Genomic DNA, 16,420 nt, shown 5'->3' with positions numbered 1-16,420 from the left:
CCGGCTTGCTCCCACGTGTTATAATAAACACAACTCGTTATTACCTGGGCTAAAAAAAAATTCTTAAAATATAAACAAAACCTTAATGTGGCAAGATCCTCCCTCAAATAAATAATCATACGACTCGACTCCGAGTAGTTCTCCTGGATTCATAAATAACTCAGCAAATACTTGTGACGCGTTCGGTGTGAGCGTGTCGTGGTTTGACTGTGCATATTCCCCGTGTGTGAAACGTGGTACCTGCTGTGTTTGCTAAATGGCATCGTTACCCATTGTAAAACCAGAGAGAGACTCGCAAAGCGCTTTGCACGCAGCGAATTCGTCACAATTGCTGGCTTCGTGGCATCCCAATATCATAACAATGGCACGCGCACATTGCATTGTTTTGCATCGTTCGTTATAGGGTAAAGTGTCTAATCGTGCACTGGCATACCGTGTTGGCCATGGTGGGGGTTGGGGTGGGGGTGTTGACCATACTTCGCCGTACTGGTCAGTGCCCGCTTGGTGAAGCGGGCACTGATTGATCTTAGCCATTGCCATGCAACAATCGAACTTCCGACGATGCGTGGTGCAGCTCTTCATCGAGCAGTGGATTGTACAATGGGTCCGTACATCACATCACCACTCCGATTACACTGGTCAACACACTTTTTCTGGCATAAGGTATTCCAACGGTTTTAAGGTAATTTTGGGGTGCTGATTCCAAATCTGGCATCAGTTTTTGTCTATCACATTAGGTTTTTGAGATATCAAATATTGCATTTTCAATAAAAACTGCAGAGGAAAAGTATTAAATCAATGTGGATATCTACATAAAATGATATTATAAACACACTATCCTAAAAATACAGCACCATATTTTAACACTAAAGCAGTCACTGACTCGCAACAACCTGCAATCATAAGTGACAGAGTTAATTTCGGGTAAAATCAATAAAAATGGGGTTTGCCGATAGCATAAAAATGAGATGTGATAGAGCAAATCTGAGATCAAATTTGGAATCAGCACCCTGAAATTAGTCTAAAACAGCTGCAAAAGTCCAGGCCAGAAAAAAATGTTTTTTTTTTGTTGACCAGCGTTATCATCGTCGTCGTCGTTATGTCCAGATTTCTGAACCTTCACGGGGCGGGGCGAGTTCACGCGGCGGGTTCATTGAGTCCAGTCTCTCTCATCGAGTCCCCCTCAATCATCTCACCCCTCCCACCCTACCACCCTACCAGATCCTCCACCGTCCATCCCCCACTGCCGCCAACCTCCCCCTCTTTCTCTCTCGTGGGGGGGAAAAAAGCCTCGGGTGTCTGCGCGTCCTCGGCTAATGACTGCTGCAGACGAACAGATTCGATTGATACTTAATTAGATCATCATCCATATTCCAATGGCGAGCACATTTGCTCCTGTTAACAGCAGAGATCATTCAATTTGGGAGGGGAGGGGATGGGGAGGGAGGAGGGAGGGGGAGCAGGGGAGGGAGGGGAGGAGATGGGGAGGGGAGGGAGGGGATGGGGAGGGAGGGAGGGAGGGAGGGAGGGGAGGGAGTCCATGTGTGTCTGGCCACCCACCCGCTTGTGATCCGTTGCCGGCCTTCATAGGTGCTTGCTAACAGCACCGGCCCCTCCAGTCTTTGAAGGCTATACGGGGAATATTTGTCTCTGTGTGTTTTTGTCGTTGCGGGGAGCGGTGGCTTAGTGGTTAGTGCACTGCGCTATGAACAACATATAACGGATAACAAACAATAGTGGTGATTCTCAGAATCGGTCCGGGGCCTGCCCTATGAATTTATGGTGAACTTCTTTCGCACCGTACGTAGCCAACCGTACTAATCAGAGGTGCCCTCGCTCTCGACCTCAGCTTTACGTGACTACTTGGTGAGACGTAAAACACATCAACACGGTAGAGAGACAAAGGCGGCCGGGCGTGGCGCTCGTCGCCACACCACTCCCTCTTTTTGCAGGTTCGGCCTTAATAGGTGCTCGCTGACAGCTCTTTCCCCAACAAACGGTACAGTCTCTTGAAGCCTATACGGGGGATCTTTGCCTTTTTATTTTCTAATATCTATTTTAAACATCTCCCACCCACCTACTCGTCCACCCACACACCCTCTCTTCGTTGGTGTATTTGTGACCGTCTGCATGGCCTTAATGACAGCTGTGTTGTTGTTGTTGGTGATATACTGATGATGGAAAGTGAAACGCACGTACAATATTAATTTCGAGCACGCATAATGTTTCATTACGTGTGCCCGCGTGTGTGTCCGCGTGTGCCCGAATAGAGCAACACCGAGTGATATACATAGCAGGCGAATTTACACGCCAAACGGGCGCACATCTTCATTAGGAGAGATATGCTAAACCGAATCGCAATAACCCTCGTGTGTAATGCGTGATGTCGATTTGATCAAGGACACAATGCGGATTTATATAGCGGCGTCTGAATGCGAAGGCATCCCAGACTGTGTACAGGAGCAGTGGGATTTATTTATCGTGAGATGGAGGGAGGGAGAGTGAGTGGCTCTTGAGCCTGGACTTGAATGTGGGCAGGGAGCCGACAGCACGAACGGCGGGAGGAATGGAGGCCCTTGTTTGACGTTGAGAAAAAACAAACCTGAACGCATTCATCAATAACACTGCCTTCCAATGAGTTTATAAATATAGAATACACGACTTTTCGGGCTATGGCCCTCCTTCATAGCACATACATGGCACGTACACATTACTGTGCTACGAAGAAGGGCTATTGCCCCGAAACGTCGTTTGTTACATACGTATTCTTTTAAGGCCACACGCTGTCCTTTTTGACGAATATGTTAAGTGTGTCTGTTTGTTTTGTTAATTGTGTTTGTGTACCACCACCAACGCAGAAGCATCACCAAAATAACGTCTTACTTACTGCTGGCTTACCATAAACGGAAACACGTGATCGTGTCGGTCTTAATTATAATTTGTCACGATCAAAATAAAAAAAAACTACATTTATGATTTCACATGGAGTCTTTATTTCGTCGGCTCCCTAACCACACCTCTGATTGAAAGCTTAGCTGTGGTGAAAAGTGATGTTAGCGAGCACCTATTACGTCTGAGCGTGACACACGGCGAGGGAGCGATGTAGGCAGCACTTAACCTGGCCGTCTGGTAAGGCCGACACCACAAACAGCAGTTCCTCATTTCATGCTCAGTCAACCTAGAGGGGGGGAGGGAGGTTAGTCCAGATTCAGATGCCATTGGTCAATTGCGCGCGTGGCCTAGAATCGCACCCGAGTCGCGATCGTGTGCGACCCACCACGCCACCACTCACCGTATATACGAGCATACCTTATATATACACACACACAATTACACACATATGTATGATATATAATCATTGGTGTGCAATAAATAAGGTGCATTGCCCGAAACGTCGCCTATTTTTTCAATTTTTATTTTAAGGCCGCAGTGGTATTTACGAATATGTTGAGGATTCGCGATTGTGCGCCACTGCCAACAGCAGCATCACCACGAAATAATTGGTATGATACCCCGACAATGGCAGATGTGTAATAGGTAATGCTGCTCTAGAAAGGTTAGAGAGCTGTAATTCGACAACACGAGTCGACTCTATGCTCGTCGAACATAAACAAAGCAAGCGTATTGTCTTCCCCCGTCTTGGCCCCCAAAAAGTTGCAGCCGTGAAGATGATTGGTGGTGTCCGCTCGCGCAGAAGACTTAACAGCTACTCGACATTGTTTCCAGTCTCGTGTTAAAGTCGACACACGTACAGCACACGCTCCATATACACACACGAACAACAATAACCAAAAACAAATACATTACACCGACGCAATATATGTTGTCAATGCCAATCGTTGTCAACTATTTACCCGGAACAGCGTACATGAGTCTAGAGAGACTGTTTTTGTTTCTGTCAGCAGGCTCCTGCTATCGGGATTAACCCACCACCCCAATCACAGTCGCAGTATCCTCATTAAATTACTTTCGTGTGGAGTGTGACGTTCGGGCCGATGGAAAGCGCGGCGAGCGGTCACGAGTACAGTGACACGCGCACGCGCGCGCCCGTGACACGAGCAGCAAAAAAAAAATCAACGTCCGTTTGTTTGACAGCATGCAGGCTGGGCTTATCGTCGAACGTTCGCCGAACGTTACGTTCGCCGAACGTCTGAGTGAAGGAGACCCACTTTAAGAAGGGGTTTTTTTTGTTTTTTGTTGCACAATTATTATATTTATATCTATCTTTCTTTCTCTCTCGGACTTAATAAAGAAATGTGAACGCGATTTAGATTTGGCAAAGTTCCAACCAATCAAATATCTCGCTGTCAGTTTCCCAACGAAGTCTGTATCGCCCTGAGTCGCTCAGAGCCTCATGAGAGCCACGCGTCTCTATGTGATGCGTGCATCAGGCTTAATGTGTATTCCTTAGAAGCCGTGCTGGAGGGTTGTCACTCGAAACGTTAGTTTCATTCCTCCTATTGTGTTTTTTTTATGTTCAAGTGAACATGTGTTGATGTTGTTATCGTTATTGAAGATGATTACTTAAAATATATCTGTAGACTTTCACGACCAATACGATGAAGCATCCTTGGTTTATTTTGGGTTAGATCAATGTTTAACTATAATCCTCCACCATCAGACAGTGCCAATGAAATGAAGTTGTCACGCAAGAAACGGTTTCGATGCCTTTCACCATTCCTCCTCCTACTTTGCTGATAAACCGAACCATTTTTGCATATTTGCCCACGTGACAACTTGCTTTGATTGGCCGTCAGATGGTGGAGGGTTATTAGTTAAACAACTGCATTATATTTCGATTTAAAGCGTTCGTGACTGCAGGGATTAATCTTTTAGGTTTTTTCGGTAAAGTCACGTAGAAGGGAAATAATAAAATAATAAGAATAAAACATAACAAAATAAAAATTCTCACGACGTTTCGGCCACAACACAAGCAGCCGTCCTCGGATGAAGAAACAGAAACACGGGACCAGAACCCAAAATAAAGATTTATGAAGATGATTGTGTTGCGTATATCTGTAAAATAATTTATTTCCAATCATCTTTCTACACGTACACAGTCAATAGTGTGTGTGTGTGTGTGTGACCATATACGTTAAATATAACCTCCAATGTAAAAGACTATTATTATTATTGACCATTTCATATTGTGTCGGTACAATGGTCGATACGTGAGTGCGGTAATCGTGTTGTTTGTAACACATGCGTTAAATACATACCTGTACAACGCACACATGTAAATGAATCATCACTACTATATTATTTTAAACACGCAGGAACACATATACGAATACATCGGTACAAACTCACTAAAAATATCGTATGCTGATATTTCGGTAAATATCTCGAGCAAAAAATATTAATTTGCACATCTTTCCTAACCCACTGCTGAATTAATGCCTATTGAGAGTACAGTAATAAAACGAATACAGTACTACATTCATTACCTGCTCAGGTATTGTTTACATATTTATACAGAATATAAATCTCTCTTTAAACTGCACTTTGACAACGTCACGTAAACGTTTGTCGGGGAGCTAACAGACGACCCAGGCCCAATTTCAGAGCAATTTACTATCAAAGATCAGCTCGGATTTGCAAGATTCAGACTGAATCTCGAAGCTACATGAAGATATAAACGAGCCTCTATAAATAATAATAATAATCGCGATTATTATTACGTCCAGCCCCTGTGCTAATCCACTGCTGGATGGAAGCATCCCCGAATCCGTGAGAGTTGTTCTTTTACGAATAAAAAAAACTTATATTTTAGTTTTACCAGGAAAGGCCCACTGAGCTATGCAACTCGTTTTTCAGAAGCGACTTAGCCACAAATGATAGCTCAACGAAGCGGTTTATCACGTGGACATTTATAGCGGCCAAATCATCTAAACGCGTGTTGATTCTAAATGTGGAAGGGGAAAAACCGGAGGACCCGAGAAAAAAAATCCACGCGACCACGGGGAGAACACACAAACTCCAAATATACAGCAGGCGGCAGGGTCGGGATCGAACCCACTACCTCCTGTATACCTGGCGAGGTAGTTAACATCTCGCCATACTTCACCACGTTGGTTTAGTTAGTTCATGCGGGCTAGTGAAGTCCCGCACGACAGGTTCAGCCGTGGCCAAGAATCAAAGTTTTGTGACCGGCACGCAGTGCGCTAATCACTGCACCACCGCTCCCCGCTACGCTTTAAATACGTACCGGATACACTAACAATGTTATTAGCTTATTTTACGCACAGACTGGTGTACAGCATCGTTTTCGCCTACCGGTATGCATATCTTAAGGTTATTTATATACAGACAACAGCAAATATCCCCCGTATTGCCAAAGCAGACTGTTGGGGAGAGTAATTGCTAGCGAGCACCTATCGAAGCAAAATGGCACTGAAGGGGGTGGGTGGCCAGGACCACGCCCGGCCGCCTTTGTCTCCCCTATAGCCGCGATGTTTACACACCGCGGCAGGTACTCATTTAAGGCTGAGTCGACCTAGGGGAGGCCCAGGACCGGTTCAGATAATCGTCACTGGTGTTGGCCGTGAGCGGGAATCGACTGCGGGTCGCCAGGTTGGTCGTGCAGCGCGTTAACCGCTACACTGCCGCTCTGCACATTATTTACATACATACACACATACATATATATAAAGATAAAGATTCCCCGTATAGCCTTAACAGACTGTAGGGGCAAGTGCTGTTAGCGAGCACCTATGAAGGCCGGAACGGTACACGAGGGGGTGGGTGGCCAGCACCACGCCCGACCGCCTTTATCTCCCCAGTGGCGATGTTTACACACCACACCAGGTACTCATTTCAGGCTGAGTCGACCTAGGGGATGCCCAGGACCGGTTCAGATAATCGTCACTGGTGTTGGCCGTGAGCGGGAATCGAACCCGGATCGCTAGGTTCATAGCGCAGCGCGCTAACCGCTACACTACCGCTCCCCACAACACATATATATACATACACACACGCACAGAGACATATATACGTGCAGCATTACGTGCGTTTCCACACATAGAGGGTATACAGTGCATATGGTGAGAGTTAGAAAGGTTCACTGATGACTGATGCTGTGCTGCTTGACTTCATAGAGCATCAAACCCCTGACCCCAACCACCACCACCACCACCACCGCCACCCGTCAATCCGCAGCCCGTAACCCCAGTAGCGCGCCCAGAGTCGGGGATGGACACTCGGATTCCGCAGTCGACGTCGCTCCATGCGAGTATGCACGTTGCACGTGTATGTGATTGAACTACGTTGAACTTCTTTCGCACCGTACGTAGCCAACCGTGCCCATCGGAGGGTGCGTGGGGAAGGACAGCGAACTGAACACAACAAGAACGGCTCTAAAGAGGAAATTAGCGCCTTCCTAATATCGGCAGGAGAAGAGCGTTCCGGAGGGCTGAGGAAACGCACCTGAACTTTACACAGCAACGAACGCGACGTGTGGACATTATCTATGCATTTACAGTATACACATTTTACATTTAAAAGTAATTTTTGATTTGGTTGATCTCAAAATGAGTTCGAACAACGTATGTGCATTTCTGGGGTTAGATAAGTCTTACACGCGGCTCTTTTTGAGTCGGCAGCGAGTGTGCGTAGGTGAATGTGTGCGTGTGTGCGCGTAGGTGAGTGTGTGTGCGTGTGTGTAGGTGAGTGTGTGCGCGTGTGTGTGTAGGGGCGTGTGTGCGTGTGTGTGCGTAGCTGAGTGTGTGCGTGTGTGTGCGTAGGTGAGTATGTGCGTGCGTAGGTGAGTGTGTGTAGGTGAGTGTGTGCGTGTGTGTGCGTGTGTGTGCGTAGGTGAGTGTGTGCGTGTGTGTGCGTAGGTGCGTGTGTGCGTGTGTGTGCGTAGCTGAGTGTGTGCGTGTGTGTAGGTGAGTGTGTGCGTGTGTGTGTGTAGGTGAGTGTGTGCGTATGTGTGCGTGTGTGTGCGTAGGTGAGTGTGTGCGTGTGTGTGCGTATGTGAGTGTGTGCGTGTGTAGGTGCATGTGTGTGCGTGTGTGTGTGTACACACGAGTGAGTACGTGTGTGCACACACACGAGTGAGTGTGTGTGCACACACGAGTACACTCGTGTGAAATGTTCACGGGTGAGTGTCTACGTGCGAGTGCTTGTGAGTGGCCCAGCGTGTGTAATTATGAGCGACTGCGTGTTGTGAATGAGCGTGTATGAGCGAGTAGGTGAGAGTGTGTGTATGCGAGTATGTATTTGTGAATGTGTGTGTGTGAGCACGTGTATATGCGAGTTGCGTTAGTGTAGGTCGACTCAGCCTAAAATATGTACCTGGTGCGGTGTGTAAACATCGCCACTGGGGAGACAAAAGCGGTCGGGCGTGGTGCTGGCCACCCACCTCCTCGTGTGCCGTGCCGGCCTTCATGGGTGCTCGCTAACAGCACTTGCCCAAATTACCTGTCAATGCTATACGGAGGAGCTTTGTCTTTGCACATGAATGTGTATATCAGTCGGCGCGTGAACTTGAGTGAGGCTATTAGTAGGAAAGTGTGTGTGTGTGAGAGAATGAATGAAAGCAAATCCGCGATTGAGTTAGCACGCGAGACTGTGAGCGCGTGTGTAACGCAAAGACAAAAGACCCCCCCCCCCATTATAGCTTTAACAGACTGTTGGGGCAAGTGCTGTTTAGCGAGCATCTACGAAGGCCGGTAACGGCGCATACATTGCACACACGCACAGACACACTCGATACACCATCGCATTTCCCAAAAAAAGGCATTCGCAGTTCACCGACGACAATTCTTCACGCGAGACGCAGCGAGGAGTCACCTGGGAGTGAACACAAACAGGCGGGCAGACCGCGCAGCGGAGGCGGCGGTGGCATCGACTGAAAATCATCGCAACACCGCGCGTCTGAGCCCGGGCATTGTTCGTCCCCCCCCCCCGCACCACCACCGCACTTCACGAACGAGACGCGAAAATCACCCGCGTCGTGCATGATGCACATCGCGCGAGGAGGACTCGAGCCAGGGCAACGGGGCCCGCGCACAGCGCGAGAACAGAACCCAAACCACCACCCCCCAACACCCCCGCCAGCCTTCCCTCCCTCCCTCCTAACCTCTACCCGCAACCCTCCTCATCCTCCCAATCAACCCCTCCCACCTCGTCACCAATCCTCCCAATCAACCCCGGCCTAAACCAACAACCCTCCCTCTCCCTCCCTCCCTCCTATTAGTTCGCCCCCCCCCGCCGCCCTCCTCCCCCCAACTCCCGCACCCGAACCCCCCGCCCCCGGGCCAATGATGGCTCCTGAAGGGCGCTTTGCTTTACGCACTCGCGTTCGGCATCCGAGTGCGGACACCGGAGCCGAGGCGCCGCGCTCACTTCGCGCTCCTCCTCCTACTCCTTCTCTCGATTCGTTTGCCGCTGCTCCTTCGTTCTTGTCTTCTTCTTCTTCGTCGTCTTCCTCCTCCTCTGACTGATGCGCGCCTTCTCGTCGTGCGGGGCATCGATCCTCATCAGGCGCATCCGTCTCGTCCGCTGTTGCACTTCAACGCGGCGAAGAGAGGATTCGGACTGACGGAAGACGAATTCGCAGTCTAACTCTCGATAGCGGCAGTCGTAGCAGCAGCGGTAGTCGCGGCAGTCGTGATCGGACGCGGAGCGGCCGAAGAAATCGCGAGCAGGCACGAATCCTACCGGGTCGGCTCGCCCTTCCTGGGGTCTCGCGCGCGGTTGCGCGCTCACACGCAGGCGGAGCCGCAGGCATACAGGCGAGACTCACGAGCAGACGCGCAGGCAAACGCACACGAGTCGGACAAGGCAGTCGGGCAGACATGGACCACACGGGCGGCAACCCCGTGGTTGCACAGACGCATCACCACGGGGGCGGACATGAACCCATCAGCTTCGGAATCGACCAGATCCTCAACAGCAGCGACCAGGGCGGCTACCTGATGGCCGGAGGCCGCCTCTCCGACTCGGACTACCACCTCCAAGGCAGCGGGGCTTACAGCGCCTGCATGGGCCCTCCCTACAACGGCTACGGCGGAGGAGGTGGAGGAGGCGGAGGAGGAGGAGGCGGTGGGATCTCGGGGAGCTGCGGAGGCGCCGGTGCGGGCGGAGGAGCAGGCGGCGGCGGGGGAGTGCCTCCCTGCGGCGTGCCCACGTTCACGGGATCCTACAATGTCAACATGAGCATGAATGTGAACATGGCGGCAGCGGCTGCTGCGGCGGCTGCGGCCGCGGCTGCCGGCGGCCCTCACGGCTGCTCGGGCGGTGGTGCCGGGATGATGGGGCCCGGCGGGGTGATCCGCGTGCCCGCGCACAGACCCATGCCGCCCCCCGGGGTGCACGGACCCTCGATGGGCGCGGGCATGGCCCCCATGCCCGGGGTGACTCCCATGAGCAACATGAGCAATCTGAACGCGATGAGTTTCCCGTGGATGGAGAGCAGCAGACGCTTCGCCAAGGACCGGCTGACAGGTGATTCTGCCAACCGAGCTGCTAAAGTGTCTACGTGCCGGGCAGCGTAGTAAATCTTCATCGTTATTAGCATGATCTGCATCATCATCATAATTAGAGCAGTGCATCTGTACATTGCCACCATGTTTTATTTGTAATGGTTCTTTTGTTTTGAAAGGCAAGGCAGACGTTGGAGGCTGGGTGGTTGTGTGGGATGAACGCGCGTGGGTGTTTGTGAGAGCTGTGTATGCATGCGTGACATTAATTTGCATCCAGTGTGATTGGCTACGAACACTGTTGATTGGTAATATTCACACTAATGCACTCGGGTAGAGGCCTCACCACTGAGTCTCACGAAAACCAACGTGAGCTGCGTCATGACGTAAGTTTTTAGTCGTCATTAATGTATAATTTAATTAGAATATCGAATTTTATAGGCGTCGTCCTCGCTTAATTAACGCGTGTTATGCAAATTGTGTTCATTGATGAGTTCCAATCCACGAGGCCGAACAACGAGTTGCTCGGACGGGCTTTACGCAAATGAATTCATTTGTATTTAGCCAACAGACAAATACATTGCACGGGATTATCCCAGGTGCCGTACGCGGTGTGGGTCTTAAGACCACGCAGAAGCGTAAATTGTAGAGCGACTTAATAAGGAGCCGCTCACTATATTAATACGGAGCGGTGTAGCCCGCGCATCGTAAAATAAAATCCATGCATTTTTAATGACGACGAATATAACCCTTGGACGCGTACATATGTTTGTATTTACGCGAGCTTTATTGATACGAGCATTGCGCGTAATACAATGTTAGATTTTTGCGTGCAATTCGTGTTAACTATTTCATTATAGGGCCCTAATATTTAGCGTGACCGGCGTGGTGAAGTATGGTCAAATACACATCACAAACCCAACGTGGTAAAGTATGGTCAATTAAACCCTACCGTCGATTGGCGAAAGCGCTGTGCGTATAAACACCATAGATGCAGCGGCTGCAATGTAATACGTTTATTGTGCAAGGTGTAAATAGTTAAACGCAAAACGGAATAATGCGTCGAAGGCATTCCACCAGGCACACATTACGCGCAATGTTATAGAAAACAGGATTTTTTAAAAATTTGGTTAATAAATCACTGCGTAATGCCGAGTAATCCACGAAATTATTATTCTTATTTTGTATTGCGACAATGTTCTTATTAATTTTGGAAAATTGACGTAAACTCGAACGAGTGGGAACACTCAATCTGCACCACACGTATCAACACAAATCCATATCTCTTGCTCAACACACGTGGCCGTGAAGATGCCCGTGTCGTACTAACTAACCACAGTACTAACGAACATTTTTTTTTATCTAGCTGAGCTAAATGGCTTTTATTTCAGAAGCGACCCTGGCACAAATTATACAACTCTGTACACAACTCACATTCACTGCGGCTACATTGTACACGGCACCTAACCAGCACGTCACTTTGGAAAAGTCGTCTGCATATACACAATTATCACACAGAAAGACAGATCCCCCGTATAGCCTTCACATACTATTGGGGCAAGTACTGTTAGCGAGCACCTAGAAAGGCGGACACTGCATAAGCGGAGGAGGATGGCCAGCACCAAGCTCGGCCGCCTTTGTCTCCCTAGTGGCGGTGTTCTTATTTGAGGGGGAGTTGACACACAGATCATCATCATCATCAGCCATGGGTCGATCCAATACTGGATGAAAGCCTCACCAAAGCCGTCGCCACGGCTCACGATGCTGTAATGTAACAAAGACAAAGTTCCCCGTGTAGCCCACACAAGTTTACGGGGCAAGTACGGTTAGTGAGTACGTGTATCGGCGCCTGTGAAGGCCGGCACGGCGCACGAGGGGGTGGTGAGGTTATCAGTACCCCCCCCCCCCACGCGCTAAGACAAGTTCGGTTCAATTGTTAAGTATTGCAATGAATACATTCCACTACTATTGACTGCAGTATTGTAGACAGCTTTTTAATGGTAGGTATATATATATACTGCGTGTATACTATGTGTATGTATATATACAAAGACAAAGATTCCCCACCATAGCCTCAACAGACGAGGAGCGAGAGCTTCTATGAAGGCCGAGACGGCACACGAGGGGGTAGGTGGCCAGCACCAAGCCCGGCCGCCTTTGTCTCCCTCGTGGCGATGTTTTACTACACTCACAGCACCATAGCACACACCTGCCAGCATTTAGGCCTAACACGATGTACAATCTCCACTTGGACGTTGAATAGCGTTGCTTGCTGTCTGCAGTCGTGTGTTCCGTGTTTATTCATTATTATTAAGGCCGCTCGCCACGACACTTTTGCGCTCACCTCTATTTAGAACGGTTGGCTACGAACGGTGCGAAAGAAGTTCAACAAAACATACGTAAACCGTCGACCAATTACTCGTGCCCACGTTCAACATATTTTATCGGGCACTCGAGGGGCATATTCTTTTTCTTTCCCCGTAACGTAAGGGAGAGGAGGCAATCGCTTAATTATTGGCCCGCGTATCGGCTCGACTCTTCGCCACTGGTACACGTTGTGCCGTCGGCAGCAAACGCAAGCAGCGTGGCGCATCCATGCGACGAAGGCGACACCAGAGGGGCCGTGATACGCACGAGAATAACAACTCGCGCTTGTAATTTAGCAAAGGAGAGCGCATATTGATGCGGGGATGCGGCCTATGTAATAACTATGGCGCGCAATGAAATCGATGCTGCTTTTAACATTTAGAGAGGTTGCGTTTTATAAACAAAAAGTAAACTGCACGGGAATGTTTTTACACGATGGGATTTATGTGTGTGCGGTGGTGGTGGTGGTGGTGTGGTTAGGTGCTCGCTTGCAGCACTTGCCCCAAATAGTATGTTGAGGCTATACGGGGAATCTTTTTTCTTACGTTTGTAGAGCGGTTATCGCGCTGCGTTACGAACCCCGGCGACTCGAGTTCGATTCCTGCTCACGGCCAACACCAATAACGGTTATCTGGACCTGTCCTGAGCCTCCCCTAACTCGACTCGGCCTCAAATGACCGCCTGGTGCGGTGCGTAAAACACAAGCATTGGGGAGACAAAGGCGGCCGTGCCATGGTGCTGGCCACCTTACCCCCTCGTACGTGGAGCTGGCCTTCAGAGGTGTTCGCTGACAACTTTTGCACCAAAGCTCTGTTCAGGCTACACGGGGGGTCTTTGTGCATTGTTATTTACGTTTGAACAAAACAGCCAGGCCTACTAATATGTGTAAAGTCTGTGTGTGTGTGTCTGTGCAATTGGCACAGCGTACACAGGAGTACCACTGGGGTAGGATTTTGTGTGTACATGTAAGGAAAGGGGCAACTAAAGTCAAGCCGAGCCCAGTCGTAGTCATGCTTAATACATTTATTGTATATCCATTGACACACAACCAGTTGCAGGCTTTGCCCACTTTCCATCACACTCCACTTCAGGCGAATTGCTTGGCACGCTGACCGTGGCGATGGTTGGTGGTGTATTTGTAAGTGTTTAGCACGCGAGACTTGACGCAATGTAGAACTGCAGACTCGTCCCTGGCGCTACGAGTGCAACAAATCAATCTCCCGATGGAAACATATTGGAGGCGCCGAATAAAAAACAAAATGATTTTACGATGTTTCACCCCACCACCCCGTCCTCGTTCCGAGCGTACAACTCCACAACACATTCTTGCCGAACGACAAACGTTATGACCGCTTCCCGAACGTCACTATCATTTAAATGGGTCACCTCTCCCGTCAGTCACGGCCATCAACTGGCCATTATGTAACCTCGACACGGGCAGCAGCAGCAGCAGCAGCCGCAGCGGCAGCAGCGTTCGGCTGTCTACGACGCGCGCGCGGGACCCGACGGCTCGCCGTTTCGCACGCGTTCGACCGCCGACGAAAACGAAGTTGGGCCGTTCTCGGTCATTGCTGCACCTCGGTCGCTCGTCGAGACGAGCTGCGTGCAAACACGTCCTCGTGTCACAGTTTAATTAGTCAATTGACCGACAATTATCCGGCGCCGCTTGAATAACAAACAGCCCTGGGCCGCTGTGCGCCTGGTCCCTCCGCCTGCAGTTGATGTCGCGTTTTTAACCGTCGCTGCTCAACGATTCTACGACGCTTTACCGCGTGAATGAATCCCCTTTCGTTTCGCCGGTCCCCCCCTCCCCCAACCCTTTCACGGCCTTGCCTTTTGTCCTGCTTCTCCTGGTCCCAACGCCCACGTCCTTCGAATGCCCTTCCTCGATCCTCTCCCCATCTTTCCCCGGTCCTTCCTCCGTCCTTCCTTTGTTCTTCCTCGCGTTCCCCCCGCCGCCCCCCGCTCCCCGCCGCGATTATTTCCGAGACGCAAACCACCTCGGCGCTTCTCCTCCGCGTTCGAAGAGGGACACCTCCATAACCCGACGTCCTCTCCCTTCTCTCTCCTGCTCACCCCCACCCCCCTCCTCCTTCTCCTCGACCACCACGACAGCCGCCCTGGCTCCCTTCACCGTCCAGCGGCGCATCGGCCACCCGTACCAGAACCGCACGCCACCCAAGCGCAAGAAGCCCCGCACGTCGTTCACTCGGCTGCAGATCTGCGAGCTGGAGAAGCGCTTCCATCGACAGAAGTACCTCGCGTCCGCGGAGCGCGCAGCCCTCGCCAAGGCGCTCAAGATGACGGACGCCCAGGTCAAGACGTGGTTCCAGAACCGGCGCACCAAGTGGAGGTGAGGTGGCGTGGGTGGGTTGTGTGGCGTGTGTGTGTGCATGCTATAGTCGGCGGGGGGGGGGGTGCTACAGCCGTGATTACAGGGTTGAGTGTTGGAGGCTATAGCGCTGAGGGTCTCAGCTGTAGTGGTACGGACGGGTACGGGCTCCCATCAAAGTGCAGTTCGACCACGGGCCTAATTCTCACCTTGATCGGTCGTCATTGAAATACCTTCAATTGGTCACGTGTGTGCACGCGCATGATGATTGCTACACGCGTTCCAAGTGACGTCGCGGGCGGGCGTTTATTGAAGTTCAGTTGTGAATATTGTACGCGTGTTGCATGCATGTTAACATGCGTGTGCATGTGTCCCGTCCGTTGTGACGGAGAGAGTGCGGATTCTAATTACGATAGAGAGATCGTGTGTGTGTGTTTACATGTCTTTGTGTACGTGTGTGTACATGTACCGCGCCGGCCTCTCCATAGGTGCTACTCGCTAGCAGCACCTGCCCCAACAGTCTGTTAAGGCTACACGAGGGGTCTTTGTCTTTGTACACGTGTAGCCCACCTGACGTGAAGAGCGTTGCTGCAAATTGATAAACGGCCACCCCCCCCCCCAGCTCCCTACCTGCACACGAGAGACGTGTTTACCAATCATCAGGCGCGTGCAGCGTGTAACGACTTAGATTTGCATTCGAACGAAGAACATTGATAGGTTTGGATAGACCGACCGTGGTGGGTCGCGAGCAGCAGGCCACGTGCACGAGTTGGCCAGTCGGCACTCGAAAACCCCGACAAACCCGGGCGTGGACCTCCCCTCGGTGAACTCGGTCGAAAATCACATCCCGCTGTCGCATTGGGAAGAAAACATGTTTACAAAAAAAACCCTAAAAAGAAAACAAATTCGCCCGGGCGTGTTGACTGCTGGCTCCTGACGCTTCCCTCCAGTTCATTGGCAGCGCTAATAGGCGCTCCCCAACGACACGTAGCCACAACAGTTTGTTCAGCCTTTGTGTGTCCGCTTTTTAGCGCGTGTGATGCTGTCGCGCGCGAGTCCTCTGATGAAAGTGGAAGTATTGAAGGCGATGTCCATTCAGGATCGCGCGCGCGCGCGCGCGTGTGTCTGTGTGTGTGTCTGTGTGTGTCTGTGTGTGTTCGCACGTGTATTTTTGACCGTGATATGTTGAGACTATGAATTCTGAATCTGATTTCGGCGGAGACAGACATGTGTGTTGATCTGAAGGCGCGTCTGTGTATGTATCTGCGTGTGTGTATGTATATGTGTGGCCGTGTAT

The 16,420-nt window shown here is 50.4% G+C and overlaps 1 protein-coding gene across 1 annotated transcript in view; it reads left to right on the top strand.

The window, feature by feature from the left end:
- Positions 1-9,274: 9,274 nt before the first annotated feature.
- LOC133343388 (T-cell leukemia homeobox protein 1-like) overlaps positions 9,275-16,420 on the top strand; it is a 32,624-nt gene continuing 25,478 nt past the window's right edge. The window contains exons 1-2 of the mRNA XM_061552969.1: positions 9,275-10,449; positions 14,907-15,144. Of these exons, the coding sequence (XP_061408953.1) occupies positions 9,801-10,449; positions 14,907-15,144 (887 nt within the window). The 5' untranslated portion in view covers positions 9,275-9,800. The remainder of the gene's footprint in view (positions 10,450-14,906; positions 15,145-16,420) is intronic.

The sequence above is a fragment of the Lethenteron reissneri genome, chromosome 17 (genome assembly GCF_015708825.2).
Source record: "Lethenteron reissneri isolate LAM-NWPU_2019-01 chromosome 17, ASM1570882v1, whole genome shotgun sequence".
NCBI classification, from domain to species: domain Eukaryota; kingdom Metazoa; phylum Chordata; class Hyperoartia; order Petromyzontiformes; family Petromyzontidae; genus Lethenteron; species Lethenteron reissneri.
This window is presented reverse-complemented; position numbering and strand designations above follow the sequence as displayed.